The sequence below is a fragment of the Triturus cristatus genome, chromosome 6 (genome assembly GCF_964204655.1).
Source record: "Triturus cristatus chromosome 6, aTriCri1.1, whole genome shotgun sequence".
In the NCBI taxonomy this organism is placed as follows: domain Eukaryota; kingdom Metazoa; phylum Chordata; class Amphibia; order Caudata; family Salamandridae; genus Triturus; species Triturus cristatus.
The window spans coordinates 60,677,547-60,701,329 of record NC_140589.1 but is presented as its reverse complement, the minus strand read 5'-3'; the positions used below and the strand labels follow the sequence as shown (position 1 = coordinate 60,701,329).

Here is a 23,783-nt window from a genome sequence, read left to right as displayed (position 1 = left end):
CAAGAACTGATGTCAGCGCGCGAGGGCGGTGTGTAAGTACTCCGACGACGTCATCCCAGCGCACGACACCGACGACGGATGCGGAGCTGCAGACGACGCCTAGCGACGCGCAAGGGTATTGCTGACGAAAATCTTTCCGGATCCAGCCTGACGCCTGGGGATATTCTAAGGTGAGGAATCTAACTAACTAATGTTTCTTACAGATATATCGTTACCGAAGGTAAGTAACTTGTTTGTTAAAACCAACTTCACTAAAAGATGTATTTTATCATTCTGAGTTCAGGCATACTAAATTCAAATTTCTACCATGTTCCATGAGTCAGTTAGGATTATAAAATGTAATAATCAAACTGCCCAATCTGGCCTATGGAGAACCGGGAGCCTTGCAATAGTGAAAAATGAAAATGGCTGTAATTCACTATTAGAACATGCCACACACACCAGGGCATGTCCTACCTTATCCTTACAATGCACCCTGCCCTTGGGCCTACCATAGGGGTGTCTGATATGAAGAAAAGGGAAGGTTTAGGGACTGGCAAGTGTGTGCACTTGCCCAGTCAGCATCACAGTACCAAACTGCACACAGGCTCTGCAATGGCAGACCTTAGAAACACTTTTACTGGTTGCTTCTGTGGGTGGCACAACCACCAGCAGTATTTGGATTTACAAGCCCTGGGCACTCCTGGTGCACTGTACTAGGGTCTGACCAACCAATCATGGAATCACAAATTCATACATCAATTTACAATAGGGAGAGCATATGCACTTTAGCACTGGTCAGCAGTGGTAAAGTGCCCAGAGTCATAAAACAGCCGACAGGTCAGAAAAAATATAGGAGGAAGGCAAAATGTTCAGGGATGTCCCTGCAAAAAGTGCCAAGTCCAACACATATTAAATGATCAATTAAATAAATAATATTCATTTTAAAATAATCATTCATTTATTATAATTAAATTGCTACCCACCCTTACCCCTATAAACCCACAACTCGCTACAGTACTAAAAATCACAAAAATTGATTGTTTTGGGGCTTGACTACAAATAGGCGCGCCTAAGGCAAGCCCGTCTGCGCCCCTCCGCATCCCTGAAGCGGCCAGCGCTAGCCATGCTGCCTATTTTGTTCCCCATTCTACAGCCTCCTTCCTGTCCTACAGTTGTGCCGAGCTGCTCTTGCTTCGTCCACAATGCTTTCTCGTCCTGCTATGGTCTGTGAGAGCTGTAGCTTTCGCTTATGTCCTAGACCTGCAGATTTATCCTAACCAGCTACCCTCCCTCCGATAACCCCGAAGGGGTAACGTATACATGCAGCCTTGATCAATGCCCGCTCGTTAGCCAGACACTCCCAGGATATCTTTGATTTCCTTTCGGACGAGTCTCTCGACCTTTTATTTTTGAAGGAGACTTGGCTTAATGAGGTTTCTAACCCAGTTATCGAACTGGCTATTCCAGGGGGGTATAAAGTTTCCCAGATGGCTCGCAAAACGGGAAGAGGCGGAGACATAGCGGTGGTGGTTAGGGATATGTGGACCTTCCACCACGGTGAGACTCTGGGAATTGCTGATGGGGAGTCGTTTTATTTCTCCATCATTATTTCACCTCATTTTACTCTGGGCGGCACATTGATCTACATGCCCCCTGGTCCAGCAGGAGCTTTTTTGAAAGCCCTAAACGAGGTCATTGTTCACTTCTCACATTTTTTATTTCTGGGGGATTTTAATATTCATCTGGACAGTGTGGAGGCAGGGGAAACCATGCCTCACCCATCTCTCCCAATGGGTCAGTTCAACCTACGCATCGTGTAGGGCATATCTTAGACCCAATTTGCTCTAATTTCCCTGTCTGTGTCAAAGAACCCCTCCAAGTAGTTCGGACTGATTACTTTTTAATCCACTTTTCGTGGACTATTCAGAATACCCACCCACATAACCAGCATCGCCAAGGAAGACCCTCCCACAAAATCGATCCTACCACCTTTAGCTTAGTTTTGGCAGATACTCGGCCAGCCTTTATCAGGGATTTGGGAGGAGCCCTGGAGGGCTTCACTAGTTGGATCTCGCATGCGATGAGGCATCTATCCCCGTTCTCTTCTGACAAGCGATCTAGAGACTCCCCCTCTAAAACTTGGATTTGTAAAGAACTCAAAGTGCAAAAACAGCATTGCAAAAAATTAGAACACTGTTGGAGACTGGAATACTGTCCTCTCGCTAAAGTGGCATTAAGGAAGGCACTGAAAGTATATTACGCTTTTATACTTCAAGCAAAGAGCCTATACTATGCTGAGCGCATAGCTCATTCTATAAATAATGCCAAATAAATTTTCTCTATTGTGCAGAGTTTCTTAGCCCCTAGCACTAAGTTTATCACTCTACCTACCGCGGGTGCCTCCCTAATGGCATTTTCAAACATTGCTCCGCAACACTCCTTGGCAATCCTCAAATCTCTGAAATATGGTTCCCCGTCAGATCTTTGCTTGGCCAGGCTGTTAGCCTTTGTTGCCGAGGTAGTTAACCCATAGGTTAACACTATGATTAAGATGTCTCTTCAGACCGCCACTGTTCCTCTAGATTGAAAGCAGGCTAAACTTCTGTCTCTGCTGAAAAATTTATCTTTGTACCCTTCCGTTCCAGCTAGCTACCACCCTATCTCCCTTCTTCCGACTGTGGCGAAAGCCTGTGAAAAAGCTGTTAACAAACAGCTTTCCAACTTTGTTGAAGTATTGGCCTGCTCCATTTAGCCCAATCAGGGTTCAGGGCCACCTATAGCACAGACGGCTCTCGTTGAAATCTCAGAAGCAATCCGAGAGTATTTGGATGCTAGTGGCAGAGTGGTTCTGATTTTATTAGACCTCTCTGCCGCCTTTGATACGGTGCCACACTCCCAGCTATTGGCCCATCTCTCGGATATCGGTATCTCTGGATTAGCCTGGAATTGGTTTAAATAATTCCTAGAAGATAGATTGCAGCAAGTTTGGCTGCCCCCGTCCTCATCGGCTTCCAAAAGAGTGACTACTGGAGTGCCTCAGGGTTCTACCCTGAGCCCTCTCCTCTTTAACATATATGTCACTCCTCTGATCTACTTGGCGGAGGAGTTGAGAGCTAAGATAATCGCTTATGCGGACGATACCCAGCTCCTCTTCACTAGGGAAAAAATGACTTATCCCTTGCTCGTGCTGAAGCCTGTCTTACAGCTGTCTTCAAATGGCTCCTCTCTGCCTAGCTCAAGTGTAATGATGACAAGTCAGAAATCCTTCTGTATGGGACTTTTCCCGCTCAGTTTAGGGAATTGCTCTGGCCTGCAGACTATCCTCTACCTAATTCTGCGGGTCAACCAGTCAAAAACCTTGGGATCTGGTTCAACGAAGATCTCCGGATCTTCACTCAGATTAAGAAACTAGCCGGGCAGTGCTTTGGTACCCTTAAATCACTCAGGAAGTTTTTACCTCTCCTACCCAGGGCTGCTTAGCAGCACATGCTCCCATAGGGAAATGGGAGTATGCAAACGCACCATGTTTGGTCGCATTGTAATGGCGGTGAGGGGCGGACCGGAGGCCAGTCGGTCCCGAGACCGCAGCAATGTCGGACCGACGTGAGTCCTACATCGTAATCAGGCCCTCTGTGTCAAAAACAATACAAAGGAAATATCCATGATGTAGGTTCATGACAAATACAGTAGGTAGGGGTTTTCCATTTTCAACCCTCTCAAATAATCTAGGGAGAGTTTTTACATTGTGAGCCCTGACAAAGCGAAAGGAAGAGGTTTTACATAGTGAATGCTCTGAAAAATACAACAAGTTGGGGTTTTACATTGTGAATTCTGTGGCACATGAAACGTCTATTACATTGTGATCACTTAAACACCATAGGAAGGAGCTTCACATTGGTGAAAACAGATTTTCTTCAACAGATTTCTAATTGAAGGGGGACTGGAAACATCTGGCTTTCATAGTGTATATTATGCTAATATATAAGGATTTGTAAATTGCATGGCTACCCTGCAGACTTCCGAGCGCTGAGATACTTTGGGCCAGATGTACAACCCACCAATTTGCGAGTCGCAAATTGCGTTGCATTCACACTAGCAAATTTGCGACTCGCAAATTGGGATGCACAACAGTGTCTCAGAGACTGTTTGTGATTCCTAATGGGGTCGCAAATTGCATGCCTCATTAATATTGATATTAATGAGGCAGGCGCAATTTGTGACCCCATTAGGAATGGCTAGCACACACAGGGATGGTGGCCTGCTGGAGTCAGCAGACCACCATATATGTGACTGCTTTTCAGTTTCATTTTTTGAGGGAAGGCAGTGGACCTTGGTACCACTACCTGCCCTTAAAAAATATTTTTTGACCCTTGGGACTCCTTTCCGTTTGCGAATGGTTTATCCACCTACTTGAAGTAGGTGGTAAATTGCAAGTGCATGTCGTAATTAGGAAGGGACACCCTTGGCATGCCTCTTCCTAATAGCGAGTCGCAAACATCATTTTGCGAATCAGTAAAATTTACCGGTTCGCAAAATGAGGTTTGTACATGGCCAATTCCTAATTTGCAGTCGCAAATGAGCCGTTGGCCCGTTAGCGACCGCAATTTAGGGTCATATATCTGGCCCAAGGTCCTTTGCACAAAGGAGCAAGCAAGCTGCTCAGTCGGAAAGATAGGTTTTAAAAAGTTTCCAAAATTTTTGTTTCTTCCTCAATCATCCTCAAAGGTAAAGGCAGCGAATTCCATATCTTTGGTGCCAAATAAGCAAAAGACTGTCCTTCGCTCCTAGATTGCTTTATTTTTGGCACAGAAAAGAGTCTCTGATCTGTGAATTGTAGTGATATTTTAGGGCTGCAAGAGAATAACAGCCGGTGCATTAGTGGGGAATTCTTTTTTTAAATCACTTTGTAGGCCAGACAGAGAGATTTCAATGTGATTCTCTTGAGGACTGGCAGCCAATGTAAACCTGCCAAAGATGACGATCGTAGGGATCTTTCAGATCTGTAAGAGATTAACAGTAGCTGAATTAGTGGGGAACTCTTTTTATAAATCACTTCGTGGGCTAGGGATACAGATTTAAATTTGATTCTCTTGAGGACTGGCAGCCAGTGTAAACCTGCCAAAGATGACGAGATAGGATGGCGCTTGGAAATCTGCTGCATTTTGAACAATTTGAAGCTGCTTGATCACATACAGCGAGTTTCCGAGATATATTGAATTGCCATAATTGAGGTGGAAAGCACTAAGTCTTGGGTAATTTTTCTTCGAGAGGCCTGTGGAGGCCAACTCAGCACCTTCCTTGGGGTTCTGAGTAGACCAACGCAGCTGGCTGTGTGTTTCTTGGCTTGGATATCCATGGTAAGATTAAATCCAGAATTCAGATACCCAGACTTTTTATTTTAGTTTTAGGAGGGGGGAGGTCTCCTAAGTAGTTGGACCATCGTATTTCATTCTAAAGGGAGATATGTTGCCAACCACCAACTCATTCTTCATTCCATTTAGAGCTGTGTGTCAGGTGTTAGGGAGATGTTATCTGGGTATTATCGGCATATCGCACCATTGAAAAACCATGCCCCATTGTTTATTTATAATTTTATGTTTAGTATTTGCCTGGTTTGAAGTAAGTTAATTTTCCTTTTAAACTTAAAAGGGCTTTCTAGACAAGTACTATTTTGTGCTTTGTAGAGTTCTGAATTTCTTTCCCTGACATCCTCCTTGCTTAAACTTTGGACTACTGTACTCACAACACTGACGGTCAAATGCTAATGTGGGTATTCAGTGTGTGTCCAGCAGTAAGGTGGCCTAGGGCTTTGTCTCCAGTCATTTGTTCATCTTTTTCTTTACAGGAATTTGACTACCAAGCTGCTCTATCAGCCCCTAGGAAGTTGTTCTGTTTCTCGTACACGACAGAGACATGATCAATGTAGAACCTATGTGAAATACAATAGGAAAGGCCCTTGTTTGGTCAAGACCAGAGACAAAAACAATAGGATGGTGTTTTACTTTGTGAACTCTGTGACAAAAGCAATGATAAGGGGTTTTACTTTGTGAGCTCTGTGTTTTACATTGGAAATTCCATGGTAAACACAATAACAATGGGTGTTAATTGTTTAATACTGAGAGACATTCTTACATGTATTTCTAGTTTCGAGTGACTAGAGAGATCAGAATTTCAGTGTGTTCATTTGTAATTTTATGGTTAATATTTAGTTGTATGTGAGCTAATCTACTTTTTCAGAGGTCTGCCTCTTTCATTAGAATCCATTCAACACCCAGATTATGTTTGATGAAGCTCTAAGCTCTCACCTGCTCCACTGATGGACATCTTCCTTTGACAGCCCGAGACAGTAAAGAGCCAATCAGAGCAAAGCATAGCATTCCCCTCTCCTGACTCAGGCCACGTAGTTCAGATTTCTACCACACGTACGGGCCTATTTACGAGATGGTTTGAATCGTGTTTGCGCCATGCAGCGTGGTACATGAGCGATACAAATCATAAGTATTATTTAGAAAGCCACGCAAGGCCACTGTTCATGGCCCTGAGTGGCTCCATAAATCTGAATAAGGCAATGCATCGCAAACCGCTCCGTTGCCCTATTCTGTACTAGGAAGGCATTCCATGGGCTTTGTATAGGTGTTCACACGCAACTCCCATGGTTTTTGATGCATTCCCAGATTTACCAGAAGTGGTAGGGCCTGGGAATATGCCAAAAAGAGGCTCCTTCTCAGGAGAGGCATAAAGAGGAGAAATATCTTTATTTCTCTTTGTTACTTACTCTGTGTGTGCTGCATTCAGAAAGAGGAATATGACACACAGGATGGTTTTTGTCAAGGGATGTTCCCCTTCCTGAACAAAAAACAATCCTGCATGCAACACAGCACGTGCCCTTGCACCATGGTGTAAAGGTGCCTGTGTTGGCACTAGGCTGCTAAAAGGGTGCCAGTTACGGGGGAAAAAACAGAAATGTGCCATATTTCCTCAAATACGGGGCCTTCCTGCCCTATCCCTGTCATGTAGTGCAGTGCAGCAAGGTGACTTGCTACACTGCGTGACTTTTTCGTAAATGGGTCCCGTAGTGTGGTGCGAGAGCGACACAAACCAGCTCGTGTATAGTCCTCTAGGTCTACAATGGGACTCTGAACTTGATGACGGGGATGATTCAAGCATGTGACTCTATGAAAGATACCAATACTGGAAAACTTTAGCTGCAGTAAGTAACTTTCTTCTTTTAATGACCGTCACCACCAGGTAAAACATGGAAGTGAGGGACAGGATAAAATAATGACCCTTACACTGTGGGAGAAAACTCCCAGAGTGTGGGTTCATGCTTTTTTTGTTTGTTCAGTAAACAAATCAGACTTTTAAAGTGTGTTTTTGAAAAACAAAAAGTTTTGAAAAGTTTTGTGTACGTCTGTCAAAACTGATGCCACCAAAACCAAATGTGGATGTTCACCATATTTTTTGTATATTGAATAAAACAGCTGTCACGGTAGTTGCTTTCAATGCATGCAGATGTCCTCTGTGCCAGCTGACAACTCTAAATTTGGCAGGTAGAGAACCCTTTGGATGATAGAGGGCACTACTTTGCCCGCCAAACTCTAAATTGGCCACTTTATCTGGGTTCGTATTATCAGCATGGTGTCTTTGCATGCAACTATTCTGTTACTTTTTAGCATAGATCCTAACTGACCATGAAACAAAGAACATTCCATTAAACATAATTGAATATTTATTTCCACAGGAATGCAAAGAGGTGTATACCCATTTCAGCCATCAATTGGTAGACAGTCTTCAGAAATCTACACGGCTATCGCTGGATGCTCTTAAAAAAAGGTTAATTGTTTCGAAGTAAGTTAAAGACCAACATACTTGCTAATATACAGTAAGCACACTACACAGTTATTTAAAATGTAAGATGATATATGGACAACAGCATTCAGTTGCGTTTGCAGTGTACTTTACCTCTGCTGTGCAACACTAACACTCCTAAAACAATGATCCAAAACATCTTTCATTTATTTGAGATGATGTGTAGGTATTTGCAAATGAGTGTGCTTGCTTCTTTTTGCCTGATACATTCAGAAAAAAAGTTCAGAAAAAAATCATCAGCCAATCAGAGACCTATATTTTCTGGTAAAAATTTGAAGTTTCAGTTAAGAGATAGGTAAGAATAAAGCTAGATGTAATTTTTCAGTACTTAATGAAAGAGAAAAGGGAGGAGTGTAAGTCCTTCTTCGTGGGATTCCAATTAAGTATCATACACATTTAAGCACACATTTAGAGCGCTTGACTTATAATTTTAAATGTTTGGTAATGCTATTACTGCATTTTGTACCATTACTTTGGTTTTAGAGTGATGTGTCAACAATGCTTTGAAGCACACTGATGCCACAGCATGGCAAAACTGTAACAGAGAACACCAGTGAACAGATATTGGCAATTCACATACCAATGATTGTATTAACAGTTTTAATATTACGTGTTCTATATTATGCAGTTTCAGTATACATGAACTCTAGATAATCCTGAATAGAAAACTGTGGTATTCCTCATTACCTTGTTGTATTGGTAATCATAACTGTGTCCTGAACAGGCACAGCTATGAGTGTCACTATGAGGTCATTTGCTGTGGGTTCCCATGGTGCCCGAATGTGTTCACTTGAAATGTACCTGGCAGTTGGAAGAGCTCCTACTCATGGATGGATGGGATTTTCTGTGAATAAAAGTACCTGAACCTTCAACTGCTCTCCCGGCTCTACACTTCGTTGTATTTCAAATTGCTACACTGGCGTAGTCGACAGGATACAAACCTGCACGGGTAGACTTGGGGTAGACTTTCCAAAACACAGCATTTCCTTTGTGGTCATGACAATGCAGCCGTTGCTCATTGTGGCTGAGTCGGAGATCTGAAAGACTCGGCTCTCACAGCTTCATGCAAAAGTACGCGCTAACAGTTCTTCAGCCCTGGCAATCTCCCCTGCTTGACTGTGCCGGTGCTGATAGGCACAGCTTAACATGACATACCTTCCTGTGTTTCTTGCGAGGTGCTTACACTGATAAGCACAGCTTTTTTAAATCTGTGCTTGCGCTGACACGCACAGCTTGTTCGTGGATACTGTTTACACGCTGTGCTCATGGCAATTGGTAACCCCTGTACTAGCATTTTATAGCCATTTTGCTGATGGGCACAGCTTATTGCTACACAACTGTGTACTACTTGAGATGTTCAGGGCTTATCTTCATTCTGGTGTGCTCACTTGTCCTCATATCCATGTCTTTCTGGAGGCATAATTAATTTTCCCAGCATTCAATCTGTTTTCAATTGTGTTTTGAACATTTTCTCTGGTTGTGTGCTGCCATCTACTGGTTGCTGGTGGTATTTAAAGAAAGAATAGTTTTTTTCTCTCTCTTCTTATCTTTATTGAGACTAATCGCAAATTCCTTTGTGGGTAGTGTTGCTGTGTGGTTTTTGGTTTGTTTACATCAGTATATTTTTGTTATCTGTTGCCATGCAAAATATCACAGCACCTCCATTCTTTCTTTCTACCCCTGGTAGACCTCCCAATAAATGGCAGATATGGAGAAAGGTTTTTGAAAGGTACGCAAAGGTCTGTTGTGCTAAGTTAAGTGCTGAAAGTAAAACCGCACTGTTATTGCACTGTTCGGGTTCGGAGGAGCATGGTGTCTTTGATCACATAGCTATTCCATCTCAAGCAGTCATTGAAGGTTTGGATTAGTATGAGGTGTGTGTTCTAAAACTTGACAAACATTATCTTCCAAAAGTAAGCACAATTTTGGAACGTTACCATTTTGCCAGAAGATACCAGAGTGAAGGGGAGTCTATTGAAAATGATGTTACTGATCTTCATAGGCTTGCATCATCTTGTAATTTTGAGCGCATACGTGACCAATTCATGGTGGGCTATCATTGAAAATGTACGCAATGAGTTATGGTTGAAAGATGACCCATCCTTGGACGAGGTTTTGGCCATTGCAAAAAAGGTTGAGCACTCCATTGAGTGTGTTGAGGTCATAAAGAATGTTAATGAGAACTATATTGCTAATATTCATGTTATCAAAGAAAAAAGTAAAGAGGGTGCAAGAAAGAAGGAAGATTATAAGCCTAAAATAAATGTGAGGAGATGTTATAGATGTTACAAAGTTGAGCATTTAGCCAATGATAAGAATTGTCCAGCCCTTAAAGCCGTCTGTACCAAGTGTAACAAGCATTTACAATGCAATGGTCTCGGCATTGGTAAAATTAGAGCTATTGGCATTGCTCTTGACATTATTTTTGTTTATGTTTTTGATTTTAAAACATTTAAAGAAACGGCATTGTCATGAGCAATGCCAAGAGCTCTAACTTTAACAATGCCGAGACCGTTGCATTGTAAATGCTTGTTACAGGACGGTTTCCAATTATGCTGGTGTTCGGTTCAGCCTACTACCTAAAAGTCGCACACTTTCAGTACAATTGTGTTTGTATTGCTTTTTGTAAAATAAAAATTAAAAGTTATTCGGAGACATTCCCAGACTTTGTAAAACTGGGCTCAGAAAAGCTGACTATGTGAATTTAGGTTGCCAATTCTCTTGCAGAAGAGGTTGGTGGAGCTGATTTTACTGAGACCTGATACCATTACCAACCAACACGTTTCTATAGTTGAGCACTTGCAAAGGAATGCGAAGGCAGCACTTTCATGTAAAGGAACCCCCACTGCGGTATTGAAAAGTTAGTAACTGCACAATTCAGAATTCGCTTACTTCAATATTCATGTTCTGTTGAGAGAATCCAGTTCTCAGTTAAAGTCTTCCATTATAAACAATTTGCGAAAATTACAAACACGATCTGAAAATCATTCCACCCTGCGAATTTCATCCGCTTGCAGATTAATTTGTTACCAAAAAATATATATAAAAATTAAATAAGTAAAATAAATGGCGTATCCCAGACCCTCCTATTGTATGATCTGGACTCAGCACTGTGTAACACAGGACTGAATTAACTAATGCATATTTTGCTGGACAATTACACGCTCGCCTCTTTACAGACACACTAATTCAGTAAATTCATTTACATGATAAGCAAATAAGTAGGATTCCAAAATGGTTCCAAATTGACTGTACACAAATGGATTTTGTCTGGACATCGTTGAAAAACGAACCCTCAAATATCCTTTTCTTGACATAAAATCAATATGAGATTGCAGCGGTCATCACAGGGAGGCTACTGGATGCAGGGCCACCAATGCACAAAATCAATTCAATATAGGAAGCGGGGAGCTTCACTTACAGTGCATCTCGGCTGACCGCCTCATAAGCTTAACAGCTACGCTGGGTGCATTTAAAGCAACAAATAACAAAACATAGCACGTTCGTGCCTTGATGCTGTGGTGAAAACTGCAGATGAAGGGGCCTGATGTGAAGAAACACGAGGACATATTTGTATTCTGCTGCCCATCCACCAGAATGGTTTTTCGCTCATTTATTGCTCTAACCCTGCAGTAAACATTGTGCGATATTAACCGCAGCTGCTTGCAACGTCCCGAACAGGACACAACATGTTTTCCTGTCAAATGGTGGCTTTTTGTGGCTGATTAAGGCTAGGGTTACATAGACACTGCCTTAGGTGAGAAACTGCTTAACATTTTTCTCATGGTTATTGTTAGACCTGGCACCTTGGCGTGAGTTTCCCTTCCACTTTTTGATGGTGTGCCTCGATTGTTTTGCTGGTGTTGTCCGCTCAGGGCACTGCGCCACGGCTAATCCGTGCCGCAGTGCAAGTGCTCCCTAGGTAAAGTGTACCTGTAATTGATGTCCATGATTGGTTTATTGGATTCACTGTCAGTCCCCAGTAAAGTGCACCAGGGGTGCCAGGGCTTGTGAATGCCAATGCTGCTGGTGGGCTTGCAGTGCTGGTTGCGCCACCCACGGAAGGGTCCTTGTAAAGTGTGTCTAGGGTCTGCCACCGCAGACCCTGTGCGCGGTCCGGGACCGTCGCGCTGACTGCGCAAGTGCCCCCACTGGCCAGTCCCTAAACCTTCCCTTACCTACATATTAGCCACCCCTCTGGTAGGCCCAAGGGCAGGGTGCATTGTAGGCATAAGGTAGGACATGCCCTGATGTGTGTGGCATGTCTTAGTAGTGAATTACAGCCATTTCCGTTCTTCACTATTGAAGGCTACCTGCTCTCCATAGGCCAGAATGGGCTGCCGGGATCACGCCAACGCTGTGACCCCAGTGGACTCAGAGAGCATGGTAGAAGTGTCAAGTTTAGTATGCCTGAACTCAGGATGATAAAATACTTCTTGTAGTCAAGTTTATTTTAATATCCTGGGTTTGTAAATACTACTTTTAGAAAGTTAGTATTTACTGACCTGACCATCTCAGTCCGCCTCTGCTGTGTGTGTGTGTGTTCTGCCTGGCAACAGTAGGAGCAGGGTGGGGGGATCCCCAGAGACAGGTTGGCTGCCAGGTGGTGGGTAGAGAGATTACACCTGGATGGGTGGGAGGAGTACACCTTGACTCTTGAATAGACCTGTGCTCTACCACCACAAAGCCGGCGCCACCCCCTGTGGGGCGGCTGATTGCTCTTTCCTTTCAGCAGCAGGGCAGAGACGAGTCACCATAACAAAGTGCTCCAGAACTGGACTGAGCCAGGCCTAGGCCCCCTGGCGCTAAAGAACAAAAGAATCATGGTATAAAAGTAGGAGCCTGGCTCCTAAGAAATCAGAATCCTGTTTACCACAAAGAACCTCTGCCCGACTAGAAGGAGAAGAAGACGCTGGAGGAGCTGGCCTGCTGCTTGCCTTGCTGAGAAAGGAGAGGAAGAGACTTACTGAAAAGACTTTGCTACTTTGTGCTTGAACATTCTCCAAGGGCTTGATCTGAGCTTGCCCCCTGAACTGAACCCCAGGACCAGTGGGTTCTCTGTGCTTCTTGCTCATCCTCCAATTCGAGCCGTGTGGGCATCCCGCTGGAAAGAGACTGCGCCGCTCATCGCCCCTCCTAGGGCCGTGACACTCAGAAGCTTGCTTGCCTCAAACCCGTGAGAGCCCCGCTCCGTCCCGAGCCGCTCTCTGTTCCCGGGCCAGGCCGCCTGCATCCCTGTCACCGCCTGCTACTGGAGCGCGCTGACCGCGCTATCACCCCTCCCGCCGGAAGCCGTCCGACGACTGTGATCTACGCCGGGTCATCCAGCTGCACTGACCGTGCCCTGCGACCCCGCTTCGCTATCCCCGGACATCTCAGGCCGCGCCGCCCCCGCTGTGGAGACCCTCCTGCACCGCCGTGCTAAAGGGTCGCTGGCCGCGCCTGCCTACGTGCCCACACCTGCTGATTGAGGACCCAAGAACACTTCCCAAGCCGAGAGTCGCACCGACCTGGGCCGACTCTCCACATCACGAAAGAAGTTTCAGTATCGGGCTCGGGGCCCGCAACGCCTTATTTCCCCGTTCGCAGGAGTCGATCTCTGTGAGTACTGGAACCACAAGTAACATTTGCAAGAGAACTACAAAGTATCCATTTGAAGCTACGAACAACGAACATTTGCCCGCTGTACAACCTGGTGGCTAAGCGAAAACGTTATTGGTCTTGTGATAAGTCTGCTGAGATATATATACCTTATTTTTACATAAAGAATCGTATTTTTATATATATCCAAGTCTGGTGTCCGTTTCTGGGGGGATTGATGTATTTACTGTGTGTATGATTGTAAGTGCTTAACCAACAACACCTGAGGAATCGCCTTGGCTGCTCACGCCACGCACCTAGAGGGTGAGCAAGGGTCATTCACAAGGGGTTATCCTGCGCCCTGACGTAGAGGAGAGGGTTCCTGCTTGACACAAGGGCAACCTTGCGCCAACCAGAGATCCCCGACTCTAACATTGTTGGCAGCGGTTGGGATTTCGGATTTGCACTTGTAATTTGCATACAGTGAATTATTAATCACCAGATAGTGAGAGCAGACCAAGTAACGCAGCCACAGGTTTTCATTTTTGAACTTAGTTGAGACATCTGCCATTACTGCAACCATGCCTGGCTCACTCTCTGCTGGAAGAGCGCTCTCCGTGATTTCTGGAATAGATGAGGTGGATTGGGAGAGACTGGAAGGTTACACAACGGAGCAATTGAAAGGCTACAGTGTAAAATTCAGAGTCCCCCATGCTGGATTCAGGAAGAAGAACCAGTACCTCAAGGCGCTGAGAGCCTGGAAGGAGTCACGAGACCCACGGAATGCGGGGGACATCGTTCCACCCGACAACCTTGAGGAGCCCAGCAGAGTCCGGTCGCCAGAGGAGCTGGCAGACAGGGCAGCCGACAGGGCGCATGCAATGGAGATGGCAAAGTTGGCCGGACAAATGGAAATGGAAAAGCAGAAGTTGGCCCTGGAGGCACAACAACGCCAAATGGATCATGATATGAGATTGAAGGAGTTGGAGCTGAAGGCGAAAAGTTTGGACACCGCTCCTTCTGGTGGCAGCACTCCACCAGCGCAGGTAGAGTCCAAGGTGTACATCCCCAAAGATGTAGTAAAGGAGTATTTGAGAAAGGATGACATAGGGCAGTGGTTTAGAGCCTACGAGGTGGCCATGTCCTCACACCGGGTCCCTGAGAAAGACTGGGGAGCGGGGTTGTGGGGAAGGTTCCTTGCGGAAGGGCGGGACACACTGTTAGATTTGCCCTTAGAAGTCCAGACCTCATACCCCCATATGAAGGAAGCTTTAATGACCAGGTATGGGTTAACTCCTGAGCTATATAGACAGAGGTTCAGGGAGACCAAGAAGATCCCTGAGAGTACGTATGTGGAATATGTGACCTTTTTCTGCGGCGCGCTGGATGGTTGGGTGAAGGGTAGCAAAGTGAATGATTATCAAGGGCTGCTTGATTTAATTGCATGGGAGCACTTGTCCAGTCAATGTTTTCCTGAGCTACGCCAGCACCTGATAGATAGCAAGCTGTCCAACCCGAGGAAGCTTGCTGAGGAGGCGGACCGCTGGCTCAGCACCAGGGTCCACAAGGGTCAAGTGGGAGACTCCGCCAAAGGTGGGCAGGGTCCCCAGCAGAAGAGTGGGGGGGACAAGGGTAAACAGAAGGGGTTCCAAAAAGGCCCCCAAAGTAATTCCCAAGGGAACCAGCAGAAGGGTTCCCAGCCTCCCCCAACCCCGCAGCAGAACGGGGCCCCGACAGGTAGACCTGTTCCAAAGGGGCCCTTCAATTGTTATAGGTGTGGTGACCCGGGTCACATTGCCTCTGATCCTAAGTGTCGCCTGTTTGGTAAGACCGCACCCACTGGTGCTCCACCCCGGCAAGTAGCTAGTGTTAACTTTGGGGAGGAGGTAGCAGTCCAGGAGGGTGGGGGTCCCGGGCAGATGACCCTAGTCTCGCTAGGAGACAGTGAGATGGTCCCTGTAACCTACCTGCCCTCTAACACTAAGAAATATGGGCAAGTGGTGACCATCAATGGAAAGAAGGTTGAGGCTCTTAGAGATACAGGAGCCAGCGTGACCTCGGTGAGGCAACACCTGGTGTCTCAAGAGCAAATTGTACCCAACGCCTACTGTAGGGTTGTCAATGCTGACAACGTAGAGAGTCGTTGTCCAATGGCTCAAGTTCCCTTTGAGTGGGGGGAGGTCTCTGGTACTCTACAAGTCGCTGGGAGAACTGACATGCCTGTAGACTGTCTGCTAGGGAACGACCTGGAGAGTTCCCCTTGGGAAAAGGTGGAGAAGACCACGCATCTGAGGATGGTGGGTCTACCCGACTGGGCGTGCGTGACCACCCGGTCCATGGCAGCCAGTAGGGGTGTTGAGAGGGTCCTGGAGCCTGAGGGAGAGGTCCAGGAACCGGCCTTAGGGAGAAGGCGCGGGAAACCGGCCCCCGAAGTTCCCACGGCCCAGGAGGAAGTAGACCCTGAGGGGGATGCTCTGGAGCCTACCGGGGAACAGATTGCCGAACTGGGAGATCTGTCTGAGCTGACCCATTGGCAGCAAGAAGGAGGTCCCTCCAGGGAGGAATTCTGCAGGGAGCAGAAAGAATGCCCTTCTCTCGTAGGTATGCGGCAACAGGCTGCAGACCAGGCCAATGGTGTTCAGGCCAAAACACACTACGTGTACTGGGAGAGTGACCTCCTGTATTCCGAGCCTAAGGCTGCTGAACCTGGGTCAGCCCGTGTGGTGGTGGTACCCCAGAAGTTCAGAACCTTCCTACTGGGGCTGGCTCACGATGTGCCGTTAGCAGGACATTTGGGGATGGACAAGACCTATGACAGGCTTGTCACCCACTTTTACTGGCCCCAAATGCATAAGAATTCAGATTCCTACTGCAGAACCTGTCAGACTTGCCAGGCAAGTGGTAAGAGCGGAGGAAAGCATAAGGCTCCTCTGCAACCTTTCCCTGTGGTCGGTACGCCATTCCAACGAGTGGGTATTGATATTGTGGGGCCTCTGGACCCCAAGACAGCCCTGGGCAACAGGTTCATCCTGGTCTTGGTGGACCATGCCACCCGGTACCCTGAAGCCATCCCTCTGAGGACAGTGACGGCCCCCGAGGTGGGACGGGCACTGATGGGGATTTTCTCCCGAGTGGGATTCCCTCTAGAGGTGGTGAGCGACAGGGGGACCAATTTCATATCCACGTATATGAAATCCCTGTGGAAGGAGTGTGGGGTAACTTACAAGTTCACCACTCCTTACCACCCCCAAGGAAATGGGTTGGTTGAGAGATTCAACCGAACCCTCAAAGGCATGATCATGGGCCTGGACGGTCCAATGAGGCGTAAGTGGGACGTCCTCTTGCCATGCCTGCTCTTCGCTTACCGAGAGGTGCCGCAGAAGTCTCTAGGGTTCAGCCCCTTTGAGCTTCTGTATGGTCACCCGGTAAGAGGACCTCTGAGTTTGGTAAAGGAAGGCTGGGAGCAATCTCCCAGGAAACCTCCCCAGAATGTATATAGTTACATGCTGGCCTTCCGAAACCAGACTCGGCGTTTCAGGCAACTTGCTGAGGCAAATCTGGAAGCCAGCCAGGAGGAGATGAAGCGGTGGTACGACCGGAATGCCACTCTGGTAGAGCTTCAACCTGGACAAAAGGTGTGGGTCTTGGCCCCAGTGGAGCCGTGTGCACTTCAGGATAAGTGGACAGGTCCATTTGAGGTTGTGGAGCGCAAAAGTCCTATCACCTACTTGGTGGACATGCAGACTCCCAGGAACCCTTTGAGGGTCCTACATGTTAACCGCCTTAAGCCCCACTTAGAGAGGACCGAAGTGGGCATGCTGCTGGCCACTGGTGATGGAATGGAAGAGGAGACCGAGCCTCTTCCTGACCTCTTAGTGGCCTCTGAGAAAGATGGGTCAGTGGATGGAGTTAACCTCTCACCCACCCTGACGCCCGAACAACAGGAAGATTGCCGCCACTTGCTGGGACAGTTTTCCGACCGATTCTCCCTGGTTCCTGGTGTCACAGATTGGTGCGTCCATGATGTGGACACAGGAGACAGCTTACCTGTGAAGCACAAGGCTTACAGGGTAACTGACAGGGTCAGAGCTTGCATCAAGGAGGAGGTCTCCAAAATGCTTGCGCTAGGGGTGGTTGAGTCCTCCAGCAGTCCTTGGTCCAGCCCCGTGGTCTTGGTCCCAAAGGCTGCTGCGCCGGGAGCCACACCTGAACTCCGGTTCTGTGTGGACTACAGAGGACTCAATTCAGTGACGAAGACTGACGCGCACCCCATCCCCAGAGCTGACGAGCTCATTGATCGGCTGGGGGCTGCCCGGTTCCTCAGCACGTTTGATTTAACGTCTGGGTACTGGCAGATCGCCTTGACCGATGGGGCCAAAGAGAGGTCCGCATTCTCTACACCAGATGGGCACTTCCAGTTCCGAGTCATGCCATTTGGGATGAAGAATGCCCCTGCCACCTTTCAGAGGTTGGTCAACCAGGTACTGGTTGGGCTGGATGCGTTCAGTGCCGCCTACCTGGATGACATCGCAGTGTTCAGCGCCACCTGGCCCGAACACCTGCGCCACCTCTGGGAAGTGTTGATGGCTCTGCGCCGAGCAGGCCTCACGATCAAGGCAAGCAAGTGCCAGATCGGGCAGGGTTCCGTGGTGTACTTGGGACACCAAGTGGGGAGTGGCAAGGTGGCACCCTTGCAACCCAAAATCGAGACCATCCTGGCTTGGGAACCCCCCAAGACGCAGACCGCAGTGAGGGCCTTCCTGGGGCTCACTGGGTACTACAGGAGGTTTGTCAAGGGCTATGGAACGATCGTTGCCCCCTTGACAGAGCTGACTTCCAAGAAGCAGCCCAGGAACGTGATTTGGACTGACACCTGTCAGAAAGCTTTCGACACCCTGAAGACTGCCATGTGCACGGCGCCCGTGCTCTTGGCCCCTGACTTCTCCAAGGAATCCCTAGTACAGACAGACGCTTCCGAGCATGGTGTAGGGGCTGTTCTCTCACAGATGACTGAGGAGGGCTGGGACCAACCCGTAGCCTTCATCAGTAGGAGGTTACTTCCACGGGAAAGTAGGTGGAGTGCAATTGAGCGAGAAGCATTTGCTGTGGTCTGGGCGCTGAAGAAGCTAAGACCCTACTTGTTTGGGTCTCACTTCCGGGTTCAGACGGACCACAGGCCCCTCAGATGGTTGATGCAAATGAGGGGTGAAAACCCGAAGCTGTTGAGGTGGTCCATCTCCCTACAGGGTATGGACTTTACGGTGGAACACCGTCCTGGTACAGATCACGCCAACGCTGACGGTCTGTCCAGGTATTTCCGCCTTAGTGACGAGGAACCCCCTGGGCAAGGGTAGTTCTCCCCACATTTCAGCTGGAGGGGACACGTGTTAGACCTGGCACCTTGGCGTGAGTTTCCCTTCCACTTTTTGATGGTGTGCCTCGATTGTTTTGCTGGTGTTGTCCGCTCAGGGCACTGCGCCACGGCTAATCCGTGCCGCAGTGCAAGTGCTCCCTAGGTAAAGTGTACCTGTAATTGATGTCCATGATTGGTTTATTGGATTCACTGTCAGTCCCCAGTAAAGTGCACCAGGGGTGCCAGGGCTTGTGAATGCCAATGCTGCTGGTGGGCTTGCAGCGCTGGTTGCGCCACCCACGGAAGCGGCCTTGTAAAGTGTGTCTAGGGTCTGCCACCGCAGACCCTGTGCGCGGTCCGGGACCGTCGCGCTGACTGCGCAAGTGCCCCCACTGGCCAGTCCCTAAACCTTCCCTTACCTACATATTAGCCACCCCTCTGGTAGGCCCAAGGGCAGGGTGCATTGTAGGCATAAGGTAGGACATGCCCTGATGTGTGTGGCATGTCTTAGTAGTGAATTACAGCCATTTCCGTTCTTCACTATTGAAGGCTACCTGCTCTCCATAGGCCAGAATGGGCTGCCGGGATCACGCCAACGCTGTGACCCCAGTGGACTCAGAGAGCATGGTAGAAGTGTCAAGTTTAGTATGCCTGAACTCAGGATGATAAAATACTTCTTGTAGTCAAGTTTATTTTAATATCCTGGGTTTGTAAATACTACTTTTAGAAAGTTAGTATTTACTGACCTGACCATCTCAGTCCGCCTCTGCTGTGTGTGTGTGTGTGTGTGTTCTGCCTGGCAACAGTAGGAGCAGGGTGGGGGGATCCCCAGAGACAGGTTGGCTGCCAGGTGGTGGGTAGAGAGATTACACCTGGATGGGTGGGAGGAGTACACCTTGACTCTTGAATAGACCTGTGCTCTACCACCACAAAGCCGGCGCCACCCCCTGTGGGGCGGCTGATGTCTCTGCCCTGCTGCTGAAAGGAAAGAGCAGAGTCACCATAACAAAGTGCTCCAGAACTGGACTGAGCCAGGCCTAGGCCCCCTGGCGCTAAAGAACAAAAGAATCATGGTATAAAAGTAGGAGCCTGGCTCCTAAGAAATCAGAATCCTGTTTACCACAAAGAACCTCTGCCCGACTAGAAGGAGAAGAAGACGCTGGAGGAGCTGGCCTGCTGCTTGCCTTGCTGAGAAAGGAGAGGAAGAGACTTACTGAAAAGACTTTGCTACTTTGTGCTTGAACATTCTCCAAGGGCTTGATCTGAGCTTGCCCCCTGAACTGAACCCCAGGACCAGTGGGTTCTCTGTGCTTCTTGCTCATCCTCCAATTCGAGCCGTGTGGGCATCCCGCTGGAAAGAGACTGCGCCCCTCATCGCCCCTCCTAGGGCCGTGACACTCAGAAGCTTGCTTGCCTCAAACCCGTGAGAGCCCCGCTCCGTCCCGAGCCGCTCTCTGTTCCCGGGCCAGGCCGCCTGCATCCCTGTCACCGCCTGCTACTGGAGCGCGCTGACCGCGCTATCACCCCTCCCGCCGGAAGCCGTCCGACGACTGTGATCTACGCCGGGTCATCCAGCTGCACTGACCGTGCCCTGCGACCCCGCTTCGCTATCCCCGGACATCTCAGGCCGCGCCGCCCCCGCTGTGGAGACCCTCCTGCACCGCCGTGCTAAAGGGTCGCTGGCCGCGCCTGCCTACGTGCCCACACCTGCTGATTGAGGACCCAAGAACACTTCCAAAGCCGAGAGTCGCACCGACCTGGGCCGACTCTCCACATCACGAAAGAAGTTTCAGTATCGGGCTCGGGGCCCGCAACGCCTTATTTCCCCGTTCGCAGGAGTCGATCTCTGTGAGTACTGGAACCACAAGTAACATTTGCAAGAGAACTACAAAGTATCCATTTGAAGCTACGAACAACGAACATTTGCCCGCTGTACAACCTGGTGGCAAAGCGAAAACGTTATTGGTCTTGTGATAAGTCTGCTGAGATATATATACCTTATTTTTACATAAAGAATCGTATTTTTATATATATCCAAGTCTGGTGTCCGTTTCTGGGGGGATTGATGTATTTACTGTGTGTATGATTGTAAGTGCTTAACCAACAACGCCTGAGGAATCGCCTTGGCTGCTCACGCCACGCACCTAGAGGGTGAGCAAGGGTCATTCACAAGGGGTTATCCTGCGCCCTGACGTAGAGGAGAGGGTTCCTGCTTGACACAAGGGCAACCTTGCGCCAACCAGAGATCCCCGACTCTAACAGTTATTGGAGCACATGTTTTGCTTACGCCTCGTATATTATCGGGAATGTTTCGTCTCCATTTGTTAAACATGCACGTCACTCTTTCGTGGTAAACGGTGCCTGTTCCTTACAGAACATAACAGAGCCCAAAACTGAAACACTTGGAGTGAGATGTACAAAGAACGAGGTATAAAAGACTTTATTGTATCATTAGATAAAACCTTTGCAAAATGAACAAGCAACGGACGAAGGGGGAGCGGACGAGCACACGACCAAGGCAGCGTCCTTTTCGGATTCGGGGGCGTGTTTTGCTGTTGTCTCCTCCCTGAGACTTTTCGCAAAAAACACGCCCCCCGATCCGAAAAGGACGGGGCAGGATTGGAGTGACGGGACCTCTTCTCCAATGGCTGGCCAGCATTTACGAGGCCAGCCAATGGAGAACAGGGTAGAAGAGGGGCGGGTTCAAGCCCCTCTTCTCCCAAGTCATTAAATCTCCGGACTTCCGGTCTGCCGACCGGATGGTCCCGAGTCCTAAAAAAGGGCCATTTCGCTGTAGCATGCAAAGCTGAAATCACAAAACCCAAAGTAAGTCAAGTGTTTGTTGAGGCTGATTCAGTGCAAGGCGAGGGTGATGCTGATTTTGTCTGTGGTCAGATCATATTGCAAGTTCAAGGGGATACTTTAATTAAAAGTTCACCTGTAGACACCATTAGCGTTCATTGGGAACCTACCAATGTTCTTTTTGATTCTGAGGCAAATATAACTATCGTTTCCAACAAATGTTTATCACAAATTCCCTCCTAGGTAAGGTAGATTTAAGCCAACCTGACATCAAGCCATGTGGCTATGATGGTGAGCCCATCAAATTGCAAGGCTTCTTTAAGGGTGTTATTGAGTATAGACAAAGGTTAACTTCTGGGTAGATGTATGTGTCTCACAAAGGTGACAGTGTCATAAGTTGGTCACATCAAGGTGATTTGGGGGTCATGTACATCCTTATAAAGGACAGAGACATGGTGTGTCCTGTTGGTGTGTCAGTTGATTTAGACTTGGTTGTGCGGATGAGAAAGGAATTCAAACAAGTTTTTAAGGAAGAATTGGGATGTCTAGTGGATTACGAACATGAAATTTGATTGGTAGCGCATAAACAACCTGAATATTGCAAAGTCAGAAACATGCCCATTGCTGTTTGTGACGAGATGCGTGCCGAGATTGAAAAACTGAACGGCGGTGGTATCATAGAGGAGGTTGAGGGCACTGAATGGCTTGCCGCTGTTGTAGCCGTCAGGAAGGTGGTAGTCTACGCCTCGGTTTGGATTTGAGACATCTCAACAAGTGTGTGGTTGTTGATAGATGTCCCCTGCCCAACATAACTGAACTGATTCTCTTACTGGGTGGTGCTACTGTGTACCATTGATCTCACCTCGGCGCACCACCAGATCAAGTTGAAAGAGTCATCTAGAGATTTGATGGCTTTTGTGACTCCTTTTGGCACCTTCTGATTTGTCAGGCTACCCTTTGGTCTTGTGTCGGCCGCTTCTATTTTTCAAAGAGTAATGGAAAGGCTTCTCAAAGGCATTCCTGGCGTCTATGTATACCAGGATGACATCTTGGTCTTTGGCAAAGGTGTGGCTGATCATGAGAGATATTTAAGGGAGGTGTTGGGTAGACTTTCCAAGGCTAATCTCACTATATAAGCGTAGAAATGTAAGTTCGGCACAAGCATGGTTGATTACTTAGGTCACACCATATCTGGTGATGAGGTTTTTCCCAAAGCAAAGTTGGTTTATACCATTTCTAGAATGGTTTCTCCTGCTTCTTGTGTGGAGTTAATGAAAACTCTAGGTATGGTGTAGTTTTATGGGAAGTTTCTCAGAAACTTTGCTGACATGAGTGTGAACATGAGGTGCCTTTTGAGAAAGGTGTTACTTTTATTTGGAATGGAGCGTTTGAGGAGTTTAGCAATCTCAAAAAGTTTCTGAGTGCTGCCCCTGAACTTAAAAGCTTTGATCCTAAGAAGCAATCTGTTGTCACCACCGATGCAAGTCTCAAAGGTCTTGGTGCTGTTTTGCACCAGAAAGGGGAAAATGGCAATAACACCATCATGTTTATTTCCCGTGGTTTAAAAGATGCAGAATCATGTTACTTGGTGATTGAGAGAGAGGCTGTAGCTGTGCATTGGGCTGTCAAGAAACTAAAGAAATTCTGGTGGGGATCAAAATTTGTTGTATTAACAGATCATAAACCTCTCATCTAAGTATTTGCAAGGACCGGTCTGGATCTTGTTTCCAGTAGAACTACCAAGTGGCTAATTGTGCTACAAGAGTATTGATTTTCATGCGGATTACATACCAGGGGCCCGATTCACAGAACTAACTTAAGACAAAATCCTAAACTTACTACCATTTTGGTATTCACAGAAGGCACTTACTCATTTTGGTATTCACAGAAGGCACTTACTCATTTCGGTATTCACAGAAGTTAGGAGTCCTAACTTTAGGACTCCTAAATGCCTTCTGTGAATACCGAAAGTCTTAAAATTAGGATTTTTCTCAGTTTAGTAGTAGTATAGTTAGGACTCCTAACTTTAGGACTCCTAAATGCCTTCTGTGAATACCGAAAGTCTTAAAATTAGGATTTTTCTCAATTTAGTAGTCCTAAGTCTAAAAACTTAGGACTACTAAATTGAGAAAAATCCTATTTTTAACGCTCTCGGTATTCACAGAAGGCATTTAGGAGTCCTAAAGTTAGGAGTCCT

General features: G+C 47.4%; 1 protein-coding gene across 1 annotated transcript in view; it reads left to right on the top strand.

Annotated features, from left to right (window-relative positions):
- Positions 1 to 23,783, top strand: part of DNAH8 (dynein axonemal heavy chain 8) — a 13,985,216-nt gene that overhangs the window by 3,686,487 nt on the left and 10,274,946 nt on the right. Inside the window, exon 24 of the mRNA XM_085610239.1 lies at positions 7,724 to 7,830. Coding sequence (XP_085466365.1) covers positions 7,724 to 7,830 — 107 coding nt within the window. The remainder of the gene's footprint in view (positions 1 to 7,723; positions 7,831 to 23,783) is intronic.